General features: G+C 35.1%; 1 protein-coding gene across 5 annotated transcripts in view; it reads right to left on the bottom strand.

Moving 5' to 3' along the window:
- RBBP8 (RB binding protein 8, endonuclease) overlaps positions 1-13,439 on the bottom strand; it is a 46,525-nt gene that overhangs the window by 21,862 nt on the left and 11,224 nt on the right. For all 5 annotated transcript variants that reach the window (XM_021287034.2, XM_065053314.1, XM_065053313.1 and 2 more), the window contains 4 exons: positions 9,941-9,983; positions 5,211-5,306; positions 3,009-3,121; positions 1,184-1,259 (listed from right to left, as the gene is read on the bottom strand). In XM_021287034.2, coding sequence (XP_021142709.2) covers positions 1,184-1,259; positions 3,009-3,121; positions 5,211-5,306; positions 9,941-9,983 — 328 coding nt within the window. The remainder of the gene's footprint in view (positions 1-1,183; positions 1,260-3,008; positions 3,122-5,210; positions 5,307-9,940; positions 9,984-13,439) is intronic.

Raw genomic sequence — 13,439 nt, 5'->3', positions numbered from 1 at the left:
GCTTGTATCAGGAATAGTGTGGCCAGCAGGACTAGGGAAGTGATTGTGCCACCTACTTGGCACTGGTGAGGCCTCACCTTGAACCCTGTATTCAGTTTTGGGCCCCTCATCATAAGAAGGACATTGAAATACTAGAGCAAGTTCAGAGGAGGGCAACAAAGCTGGTGAGGGGCCTGGAGCACAAGTCTGATGAGGAGCAGCTGAGGGAGCTGGGGCTGTTCAGCCTGGAGAAAAGGAGGCTGAGGGGAGACCTTATTGCCATCTACAGCTACCTGAAAGGAGGTTGTAGCACGGAGGGTATTGGTCTCTTCTCCCAAGTAGCAAGTGATAGGACAAGAGGAAATGGCCTCAGGTTGCACCAGGGGAGGTTTAGATTTGATATTAAGAAAAAAAATTCTTCACAGAAATGGCTGTCAGGCATTGGAACAGGCTGCCCAGGAAAGTGGTGAAGTCACCATCCCTGGAGGTGTTTAAAAGGCATTTAGATGAGGTTCTTAGGGACATGGTTTAGTGCTAGAGTTAGGTTATGGTTGGACTAGCTGATCTTCAGGGTCTCTTTCAAGCAAAATGATTCTGTGATTCTAACAAAGTATCACCATCCCTGCTTTGCACAGTGCACCATATTTGCATATAGTTACAACATTATATTGCACATTCTTGCTAACATGTCAGATTATAACTTGACAGTCAATTTGTAGCTCATTATTCTTATGGCTTTCTTTTGAAATGTACTATTTTTTTCTTTTAAAAATTATAATAAGTTTATTTTTTAAATTGATTGCAAGATCCTGGCACTTGTTGACTAGCTGAGCATCTACTTTTCTAGTTAACCTAGGAGGAAAGAATTGGTAAAGAATCAACAGCAGAATAAACGGAGAAAACGTGAGGCTTTGCTATTCACTGTGACCAGAATAATCTTGAACAATCATGAAGTCAAACAGAATTTCTATGAACAATTTTTCTCTGTTCAAAAAAAAAGATGCATGCAGTTAAAAGAAAGTAAAATATCTACACAATACGAAGATGCTAGTTTTATGCTATTATAGTGGCAGCAGACTGTTTTCACAGTCTATTACAAAAGAGGAAACTCAAGTTAAAAAGGCTTAAAAGCTGATATTTATATCCCCAGACATTACTACTGAGGAATGAGGGGGGGGAATATCCAAAAAACCCCAAAACTTACTCCAACTCCTTCTGTAATTGCTGGAACTGTTCAGTTATCTTTTTATTTTCATCCTGTAAGTTGTTCTTTTCATTCACTGCAATTTATAGGAGAAAAAGGGAAAAAAAAAAGAATCAGTGCACACATGTTAACAGCATAACATAATTTTATCAAGTCCTTTAAGGAAACAGAACCAATTCTAAAACATAATACATTACACCCTCCCTATGGCTTACTAAAAGGAATTTCCAGGCCAGCCATTAAAATGTTGTAAAACGGTGTGTTAGAAAAGCCAAAGGTATCAAAATTACTGGATCATATTAGTTCTACACAATCATTAATTAGTTTTGTCCATGTACAGACAAGTGAGATTGTGTTGTAAAGACGAATGAATTGCTCACTCAGCTCCATGGACAAAATTGCTTCCCTAGCTTGAAGGCAGCCTATGAAGTCTAAAGTAATTAGAATTTGCTTTTAGCCACCGAAACAACCAGCTAATTGGAGAGAATGGAAAAAACCCAAAAATTCTTAAAAATCAGGTGAATATTTTGGAATTTAAGAGAGAGAAGTCAGAAATTTTATTTTACTTTTCCCAATTTCCAGTTAATTCTGCCTGTACTTCACACTAGCTTATTGCATCACCTTCAGCCTTTTTTCCAGGCTGTCTCAAAACAATGTAGTGATAGCTTCCAACTTTTTGATTCACTTTAATTTTTATTTTCTTGTTCTTATTTTTTTTGTTCTGTATTTCACTTCTGGATTATTCTTGACTGAACTTTTTTGCTGGTTGCAGGAAATACATAAATTGTCACATAGATCTCAACCCAAATCCATGTAATTGGGTTCAAGATAATAAAGAAGATTTGTACCTAAAAGGTCTCACCCTGATATTTATGGCACAGATCTTTATCTAGAAATTGTTTGTACCTTTTTTGTTGTTAATCAAAATATTCTGAATCCTTGAGTTTAATGATGTAAATATCCAATAGTAAGAGTCTTTGAAAAATTAATGTATTCTATATTAGTATATATTCTAATATTTCTATAATTTAATTAAGCACTGAAAAGATACTTCTTGTGTCTGGCATTTCCCATATTTTAAATCTCACTGAATGCCTACTTGTTCTGGATCAAACAAGACTATTAAACAATACAAAATAATGGTAAAAACACAATTAACATTTTAAAATCCTGTCCTGTATTAGTTAGTACTTCATACAACTAATTTTTCCAAACTCTCTTTATTAAGAGATTTGTTTTCTCCAGCCTTCTTGGCACCTACAACAAATAGTTTATTTTTTCCTGTCCCATATGTACTACTTCCTGATTTCAAAAAGAGCTGGCTACAAGCTGCCTGGTGTAGAGCAATTCTTCCGTGGCTTCAGAGGATTATGTGAAGGTTATGGGTTACTGCAGTTAAGTGCAAAGACCAACTACAGAACACAGGCCGGACCCAGGGAACTTCTGTTTGAACTTGCTGCTTTGTGATCACCAGTTACTTTTGAAATCAGGGTTTCCTTAGGAAAGCTGGCAGTCAGTAATTCTATGACTTAGCTGTAGGAATAAACAGAAGCATCCACATTTTATCTAAAGTAGCTACTTCGCACTGTAAGATTTTCCACGTCAGTTCACTTCCAGTATCAGCACTTCAATCTCAGAAGGTGGGTCAAATGACTAGTAATTGGTATGTTGCATATTTTCAGACTGTAGAGTTAAGTATCCCCCAACTGAACTGCTTGAGCTTACTGAACACACCATATATAAATCATATCAAGTTACAGGAATTAATTAAGAAGTAGTTTACAAAATAGTATGTTTTGTCTTGAGACTCATGGATAAAACTCACTAAGCTCGGTGATAAGTTTAAGATTCTGCTGCCGTATATTTTCGAACTCTTGCTGCTTCTTTCTCATATGTTCTTCGGTTACAGCACAACGATCACATAATCCCGCTCTTAATCTACAATAAAAGAAAAAAAAGTCTCTCTGTTAAGAAAATATCGCACACATGAAGCAGATATCCACACTTAACTGGCCTTTTGAACAATGAAAACCAGACAATTTCTGACAACTATGCAGAACACCACTAAGTACTGTGGTTTTATATGTTGACATAGCAATATTTTGAGATTTCTGAACAGTCTAATACTACACATAGTAACGTTTGCATAAATGCCTGTAGGTACTGGATACTTGAAAGCAACATGCATTACTTTATTAAAGTGGAGCACACTACACCTTGCCAGTGAAAGCTTTTGTGAGGTGTCCTACTAAGAATACTGTCATCTATACATTACCATATATTATAAATACAGTTCATTCAAGCAAACACAAATAAGTAAAAGCATTTCGGTAAATAAGGTTACTCCTTCATCTAAGAAGGCTATATCACTTCCATTAAGCAAAGCAATAAAAAGACAAATAGTAAGTTCACTCTGTAACAAATACCAAGCAAATGTGAAATCCTTTATCTAGACACCAATATTTAAAAGCAGATTCAAAAGTCCACGTAAGGCACTGCCTCCACTGTCCCTAATGGTTTAGATCAGCTGTTTAAAGCTCACCCTCTATGAGAAAAGGACTTGTTACGATCACTCCATCCAACTTGACACATTCATTTGTGCAATGAAATGTGTGTTCATTTTACAGGTGATAAGCAAAGTATATTTATTTCTGGTACAGAACAAAAAACTAACAGCTTTACCGAAGTATAAACCAGACCTTATTTTGCCTGCTAAATAAGAGACCAGTTGGTTAAGAGTTCTTGCATTACTGCTGCTAGCACTTGTAGTATTAAAAACAAACAAACAAAAAACATCAAACAAAAACAAGAAAATAAGTACAAACCAACAACAAAAATCCACAAACAAACAAACTCCCACAAGCCCAAATAAAACACTTAAGTTTCCAATTTCACAGTTGAATACTGGAAGTAAAAGCCATCTTGGTTTATGCGTATTTTAATATTGTGGAATTATGGAAAGAGTGTAATACTGAAATGCCTCTTCATACCAGCTTATCTGACTACTTGTGTAATAAACACAGTTTTATCATTTCTTTGTATTAAACCACTTTAAATACTCTTCTTGATTTCTGCAATGTGAGTACATCATCTGCTAATGGATTAGAAAAATCGATCCACTCTGCAAATGTCTCTCTACCTACATGGTGTGAAAGTTTATTACCTGTATGGTTACAAGTTTATCTCTAAATGCCCTTCACAGAGAAACAGAGCTGAATGCAAAATTTGACTACCAGAGCTCTAAAATTTGAAGCAGCATAGGAATGTGGGAAAATAATTTACTATGTAATGATCTCCTGTTCTCAGAAAGCTTCTGAAGAGCCTATTAGCAGCAAATTTAATGTACACTTTCCAAAACAGTTATTTTTAAAAGAAGAAAAAATGCACTGTAATTTCATGTCTATTGGTTTTGTTTTGCTACACCAGATTAAAAAGGAACAAATAAGTGAAAGGCAGAATGGGTCAAAAGGTGATCAGAATGTCTAAGTCCAAAAGAAGGCAAAAGACAGAACCTGCAATTGAATTTAGGTAAAACTGATAACTGAGGAAAAAGACCCCTCCAAATCTGAAAGATTTCCTAGCGAGTTCTTGCATAAGTTTCAAAGTATATTATATATTTTGCCTTTGAGTTTTGTACTTGTATTACATCTTGATCAATATCAAACCTAACTCTACAAAAATGGATGGAAAAAAACATGCCTTAAAATGCCCACCTCCCTTTCAAGCTGATCTATTTAACTTCTGTTCATCATAACTGAACTAAGCAAGCTAAGCACTCGGAAAATAATGAAATAACAAAAAAAAAATAATGCAGTTGGAAGAATCTAAATTCTACACTTTTCTTTAAACACACTATTTGGATTGCATTAGAAAAGGACTGGTTTATGAAAAACAGCAAAAAACAAACAAAAGACCCCAAACCAAATTTTAAAAATTACAAACAAAACCAAACAACTTCGAAAGTATCCAGAGCTACTCTGAAAGAAGAAAACACAACAAACCCAAAAGATAAAGGATGCTACTTCACCTGTCTTCTAAAACCTTGATAGTGTCATGAAGTGCTTTTTGCTGTTCTCTGAGCTGTTGGTTCTTGGTGTAAAACTCTTCAAGCCTTTCTGCATCCCTAAAATCAAATAGAGAAAAAGTTAGTTCTAGCTTTAAATTACAGCTATTAGGTTTTCAATAGAGAATTCTCTCTGGTTTGTTTCTTTCATATTCTTGGGAAATGTGATTATCATCAGCACAAATACTGAGCTGAAGATAAATTAAGCAAGTGTTTCTGATGAAAAGTAATTTAGAAATGTCTGAGTTAGGAAATGAACAACTAGTTTCTAATTCATATTACAGTTGGGCTTCTGTTGATAAAGCTGATTTTTGCTTAGGATAAAAATTAGAGTTGATGACAGTCAAGACAGAAAAGCTAATAGTATTCAAGCAACAATTTCAGGGAATGTAAATTCAAGCTCATCTCTTATTTGATTTTGCAGCTCAGCTTTCACAATCAGGTCATTTAGGTCTTGTCAGAGGAGTGAGTGCATCTTGTGGTGTGGCAAACCACACTAGCTGTGTAAAGCTCTGATAAGCCTTTAGATCCATTAGAGGTTTAGTTCCTCAAGAAGCAATTCTGAGTCTATAGAACATGGATTCCTATAATATGAATAAAAGCAAGAGACCTCTCTTCCCCCAAAACTCAGAAGATCTTGGGGAAAATAACTTCTCTAAAAGCTAGGATTATTTAATTAACAAAGAACATTTCCTTCTAAAAAGACGTAAGCAAAAGCAGTAACATTATCTTTCCATTTTTAGCTCCCCTCACTTCTATTATCAGATGACAAGACTTCTTTAAATACAAACAAGGTATGAGCAAAAAGCATGTAATTTTTTTCTGCAAGGAAATTAACTTTCAGTAGAAGCTAAGCAGCTGAATCTATGAAACATGACAATGACTAATTTCTGAGAAGTATTCCCAGCTGTTCTTGTTACCATGGAATCCTTTGTATATTCCAGGAAAGTGGGTGTTTGTTTTCAGTGTGCCTGAGAAGGATTATTTGAGGAAGTAATGAAATCAGTTGACAAAAAGCTGCTAAGCCCATATACACAACAGGAAATAAAAATATATTTACTAATTTGTTATTACAATTCTTTTACACAAACATACTTTTAAATTGGCACTGACCCTTTAAGATAGGGTTGTCAAACATTTCATATTGCTGGTTTTAGAGTAATACAAGAAATTAACTATCAGGGGTCACAAAGCGAATGGGACAGCCAGAAGCTTCCACAGTGTACAATCACAGGCATATTTTATTAATTCTGAATTTTAAGAACACATATTTTATTTCTCTGTACTACCAGTCAGACCAATATTATCATCTTCAGCTGCATATACAACATATAAAACAATGACATGCAAACAGCATGGAGGACCTTTTAAGATTTCTTTCATTTTGGAAGGACAAAGTGTTAAAGTTCTGATAGAGTTCTGTTACCTCAGTTCCTTAACCAAGTACAGCCAACTGATGGCAAAATCTGAACTCTGACAAAAGCAGTCTGTATTTTTCTGATGTCTACGGCATAAAACATGCTACTCACAGAAGGCCTAAAATATCAGATTTTAAAATCTTTTGTCAAGCTACCTTTAAGACATTCTATGGCATTATTTGGCAAAAAAAAAAATAAAACTTACACAAAAAACAAGAGACATTGACATACAGTAATACTCCTTGCCTTCAGCCTAAACCCTGTAAAATATCACAGTAAGAATAAAATGACAAGAAGGAAACAGGTTTTTTGGTTTTTAGTATTCCAGCACACCTGATAAACATGACAGACATTTTTGGCTATGAAGGCACACTGAGTAATGAACGGTCTCTGACCTAGCATTTACAAGTCATTAACTCCAGTGCTGAAGTGGGGTACAAAATAAGGCGCTCATTGTCAGCTGATTACCAAGTCTGAAATACTAAACCTCAGGTATTCAGATGCACCAAGAAGAACAAGACCTCCTATGTAAGAGTATTTTATCTACAATGTGGTAACTGTAGAAAGCTTCCAGCAAACAATAATTAAACCATTTGGTATGTGTTCAGTCACATCACTGATAATATTAATCATCTAGAAAATTAACTGACAAATTTAAGGTTTTCAGACATTTTCATAACACACCAGGTTAAATTAACAGCAAGAGATAATTTAATCCATTTAGATTAAAAATGAAATAACTACTTCATTTCTGAATTATACATATAACATAACAAGATGATTAACTGATTTTTCCAGGAAAGCGTAGCTTGTAAGTATAAAACATAGCAGCAAATATTTGCTAACTGAATGTCAAACTAATAACCAAACATAATTTCATCTACTAACATAAATACATTCCTTGTGACAGTGCAATGTAATTCTTAATGTTCAGAAAGAATATCTTTAAAATGTAAACAACACATATACTAATTTTAATTAAAGATATGGCAAAATCCCATGGTACACCCTGAACCTAAAGTCTTGATAACATTCACATATTTCACAGGCTCATATTTCCGATTGATTAAAAATTCACCAATAGACAAAATAAGCAACAGGACTCCATGGCCACATTTTAAAAATAATCTGTGAACTCTTACGCACAATTAAATTGCAGCTGCAAATAGTATACACTCTGTTGTACTAGTGTTGCATATTCAACAAGAAGCGACATGAAAGCTTACAAATCTGGATCCTGAGGAGCAGATGCATATGTGGGGGAAACAAGAGCTAGCCACACAGGTACTCCTGGGATTGTAAACCCTGCTGTAGAGTTGATGAATTGCTTAGTAAATGAAGGGAACCCTGACGGTACCAGAATAAGGTGGATGCTGTTGTGGAAGTGACTAATCTTTCCTTTCGTGATCCTATCCCGAACTGTTCCTTCAGCTGTCACTGCTACCTTCTAGCAGCTTCTCTGCAGCCTTTAGTTCCCAGAAAGTGCAAAGAAAACACTGTTGCACCTGCTCAGCAAGCATCAGATAAAAGTCAAAACCATAAGCAATTATCTATAGCCTCCACAGATGAGATACGTATGAATGCAGCTGAAATATCAGAAAACACAATACTGCACAGGCTCAAAGTGCTACTGCGGATAATCAAATGTCAGCAAAATGGGTGATATTTAACTGAAATTAGCAAAACAGAGGCTCAGAGGAGGTTTGAGCACTACAAAGGATAAACAAAAACCAAAAAGATATCTAGGGAAGGGAGCAAACACAGGCATTATACAACTGAAATATTTCCAAATGGCTAGTGAAAAGAAACAAGAACAACTTCCTTAGAAGTGAGACACCTGTGTAATTGTAGAACTGTTATTATAAAATTAGACAGCAAGTAAAGTATGTACTGCAGTACAATTAAATTACACCTGAAATGCCAGTCTCATTTTAAAATGCATTTAGATGCTTCAGGTTGCAGGAAAAGGAAAGACAGATTCCACTAGAGGGAATTTACTCCTACAGAAAGACAACTTTGTTTCCCTCACAACCAGGAATAAGCACATCAGGGAGTTTAGAGAAGAACTATCAAAATGCTAGAGAATTGCTTGAGTTACTACAGTGCAAAAAACCCCACATGATGACCTTGTTTTTATAGACTAGGGGAAGGTTATTTCCTGCTTATAGAATTTGAAAAATGTAACAAAAAAAAAAAAAAAAAAGAGACAGCTGAAAAATCTAATAGGAATTAATTAGGAAGAAAATTGACTATATGATGAGAGAAATGTTATTTCTGAAGAAGCACAAACTACACTTGAGAGCACTGTGGCTACACTTTAAAACTCAGATTGCATATTTTTTACTTCAGATGGCAATGCTCGGAATGCTAATTTGCAGCATTTTTGCTAATTTTAAGAAGCGTTTAATTTCTTTAACATACCTAAGATAATTATATTGTTTTCCAAAGTGGAAAAAGATCAAGTAATTTATTTTTATCCCTCCTACACAGCACTTTATAAAGTGCAACTCATAATACATGTCATACATAATATTAACATAATATTAATGTAATTAAACCTGAAGTCAAAATTTGAATAAGGAATTACATTAGCATATCTCTTATAATTCCATTAAACATGGCTTCAGTCAGCAGAAGGAAACTAAAAGCTGATTTAATGTTGTAAATACATACTGTGATTCTACTGCACATGTAAATCTTGTAGTTCATATTTTTTTCCCCTGAATTGCTTCTAATGAACAAAACTAAAACTTAGTGTCAAATAATGACTGCAAAAGAAGTTACATGTGCCTTAAAATATAAGTATTCACTGAAAATTAGCAAGGTTATTACCAGAATCTTTACTGAATGACTGAAACATGACTTAAGACACAACACTAAAGGCAAATGTAGCAAAAAATAAAAATATTAAAAAGTTGGCCTGTTGTCTTGTCATTTCTCTTTTAAAGATTCAACCTCCATTTTAAAATGTCTACCTAGTTGTCTTTCATATTAGAAACGTCAACATCTTGATAGGTATCCTAGAAATGCCATATATGAGAAAACTTTGTACCAGTCACTTGTCCAAGGAAGGCAAACCTACTGTTCAGGTTCCACACCCTATAGAGAGTTACATGTATCTTCAGATTACTTCAGCTGAATTACTAGAAGAGCGGAGTTTTGTACATGTCTGAAGGAAGAACCCATGAAACCTCAATGGATCTTACAAGAATTATGGCCCATTAATGGTACTCAGACTCTCATTTAATAAATTAAATCATTAGTTTGAGTACTTACAAGCATCTTTCCTTTTTCAACTTGGATATTTTCAGCTGTAAGCCTGAAAAATTGAAATAAAATACGTTATAGAATTCTGATTCAACAAAATGAGCGAAACAATAAACTAACTCTCCTTTCACCAATAACATCTGCAAAAGAGAGAAAAAAATGCCACTAATTTTGAGAGAAAATGGTTCATTCTGGACTTCTTGGGTATGTTCTACAGGATCTTGGAAACAAACAGATATTATGATCCTAGGAAACAGGGGCTTATTAAACAAACACACGGATTCCCACTTAAAGAGGTTAAAAAAAACCCTTGTAAAAAAAGCTCACACATAAATACCAAGCACTGCCCATTTATTTTCATTGACTATGTCTACACAAGTAGCATAAAATATGTTCAGTGTACACATACATGCATAATTCAACGGTTGAAATGTAGTATCCAATGACTGAACTGAAAAATATATTACAACGTATATGCAAAAAGGAAACATTAAAAATGGATGATTCAAGGCTTCAAAACACAAAAGGCCAACCTAGACTATTGGAGGTAAGCTACCAGACCCTCGCAGCCAAAGCTTCTTTGGAACCCTCTCAAGGCGGACTGAGGAATGATAGTTAATCTGTGGCCTTTCTCCCACCAAGGCCCACACACTCCTAAACATATGTCTGTAGAGATGTAAAAAGTTTTGCAAACACAACTGATGCTCTCAGGAGGAGAATATGAGGTGTCTTGTAAGCCTTCTTGCAAATCCATTAATCATTGAGGATAAAACGATAAACTTATGAAATCAGAACACTTTTAAGAAAACTTCTGACAATATACATATACCCGATACAACATCTTACAATTGAAAATGTTGGTTAAGGCAGCTAATAGACCTTTTTCTCTCCCCTATCACACTCAACTGGGAACATCTCAAAGGGGTAAACTACTTGCTTGAGGAGGCTCCCTCTTTAGGCCGCGGACAATGTAACATTCAGAGCCTCAGTGAACTCATGCCACAGAGTGCTACAAGATGCCAGTGAGAGGATGAGGTAAAAATCCACAATGACTACTTTTTTTTTAAAAAAAAAAAAAAAAAGTTCCTAGCAAATATAGCAAAATTCCTTTTATCTGTAAGTATTCAACACCTGTGAGAGGTTATGTTCTATCATGCAGATCAGCATAGAAATAGGGGTTATTTTTTTAAGTAGATGCTATTCATCAAGTCAATTAGGCATCTGCAATTAGAACCCCTATAAAGCGTGCTTTAATGCTGCTCCACGCCCATTGGAAGGAATGAAGCTGCACAACAATGCATCTCCTGTATGAACAGGTAGTCTGTTCAGCAAGTATTTAGAATTGTAACACTGGCAACCTGAGCCACAAATTGAAGAGGCAGAGCTCAAAAGGCCCAGTACTGTGCTACAGGTAACACTATCTCCCCTCTCACCTCAATTCAGGAGGAACCAAACTAGTTACTTAAAGGCTGCGTTTTTTTCTTAATTCAAATGACTGCAATGAGAAGGCAGGAAACCAGTTTGTTACATTTATCCAACAGCATTGAATTACTACATGGGCTGTAATCTCTTCCTTTTGTTTTTCCCAAGCACTGGGAGGTTTTAAGCATAATCATTTAAAGAGCTATGCTTAAGATTTCGTTATTTATTTTTATGTGCTCACGAGAATGTTATGTTAAACTCCAATATGTACATTGCCCATCCAATTTTATCTTTCACATAATATGTGTTCTATGAAATAGGCAAGCTGCAGACTATACAAGTTTACCTAAATCTCATGAGCGCTTTAGTAAATGACACAGTCCCCATTAAAGTGACAAAGACTTTATTTAAACCATCATTAGGCAGATTAATTAAACATACAACACTATTTTATGAAACATGCAACTTGATTAGACTACATACCTTTAATTTTTCAATTAACAGCTATGACAATCCCTGTTCTGATGAATTTTCAGATGCATTAAACATACTTTCTTAAAATTGACGGTGCCCAGGAAGACTGCACAGCGTCTTTATCACTGAAGTTTACTAAGAACGGGTTGGACAAGCTTCTGTCAGCACTGACAGAGACATAATCCTACCTTAAGGGTACAGAGATGGACCAGATGACCTCCTAAGATTCCTTCCAGCCCTGATTTCTACAATTATTTACTTCTGAAGAGCTTCTAGCCATTTCCTTTCCTACAGCAATCTATCAATGAGATTGCTTTCCTCGTAATTTTCTCTACATCTATGACTAGCGCTTTTTTCCCCATTGGTATCTTCTGCTTTTCACAGGTAAAGCAATAATTGAAAAGAGTTAGGCTATTTGTTGTACACAAAACTCTCCTCACATTTCCATGCTGAAATACCTTTCTTTTCAGCATAGAACTTTAGACTTCAATTCATCCTCAGGAACCATGTTGACATGACACATGTGCAGCAAGTATCCATATAATTATTTTGAGGTAGATGCAAGTACTAACATCTGAAGAAATTAGTCACTTTATAAACAGCATTATTTAATTCCTTTCTAATTTGTGAACAACACATAAGTATCCTACACATTCTACAGATAGGAAATAAAAGCAAATATAGTTTTAATGACCATTACTCTGAGCTGCTGAACACTTCTTGATTCCACAAAAAGTCAATTAACATTGACCATTGCCAACATCTTTGGAAATTGGGTTGTAGGAGTCCTACCCATTGCCACATAAAGAATTTGAGAGAAAATAAGAACTATTTTGGCTGAAGAGGGGCAAAATTTGGTATTTTTTGCAACTGATCCATTTAAAAGAAGCCGTGTTTGTTTAGCTAACATAATGGAAAAATACACACTTTACAATGTAGCAATATAAAAATTCAATAAAATCCATTTCCAACCGTATGATTTTGAAGTAATTTCTGGTCTACATTCTATAGATATATAAATATGACAACCTGTAAAATAGGCCTGAACATCCTACTTTTCATGGATTTGTAATAAAAGAAAAGAATTAAACCACTACGATGTTTTGTACATTGTGCATTGTACATGCAAAAAGCTTTTTCTCCAACTACTAACTTTCCCTGAATCCACCTTCCACCATCTTTAAAATAATTTTTTGCTGACATTTAGATTGGAAACTCATGAGTCAATTTTAATTCTTATTTATAGACTTCAGAAACAAGCAAAGTCCAGGCAAGCCTGTGTTTGATGTTTCTAAAATATCTTCCAGTATTATTTTCTATAAGAGGATCCCCACCTTTTGAAAAAATTAACTATCCTTCAGGCATGTCTTTGATGTTATCATGGAAGACCTAATTTTACCTAACACGGTGCGGGACATACTGACTAAGGGCTAGGCATGAAAAAGTCTGCCTAGTGGCAAAATTATCTGGCCCCACCCAGCATGCATTCTAAAGCATATCTTCACTTGCACGAAGAAAACCAAAACTTTAAAATCACGTGCTGCACATCCCAAGAAACTAGAGAAGGGGTCACTTAACATTACCCTCTACATTAGAGCTCTTTGTTTGTTCA

The sequence above is a fragment of the Columba livia genome, chromosome 2 (genome assembly GCF_036013475.1).
Source record: "Columba livia isolate bColLiv1 breed racing homer chromosome 2, bColLiv1.pat.W.v2, whole genome shotgun sequence".
Taxonomy (NCBI): Eukaryota; Metazoa; Chordata; class Aves; order Columbiformes; family Columbidae; genus Columba; species Columba livia.
Note: the sequence above shows the minus strand (reverse complement) of the source record. Positions and strands in the feature narration are given on the sequence as shown.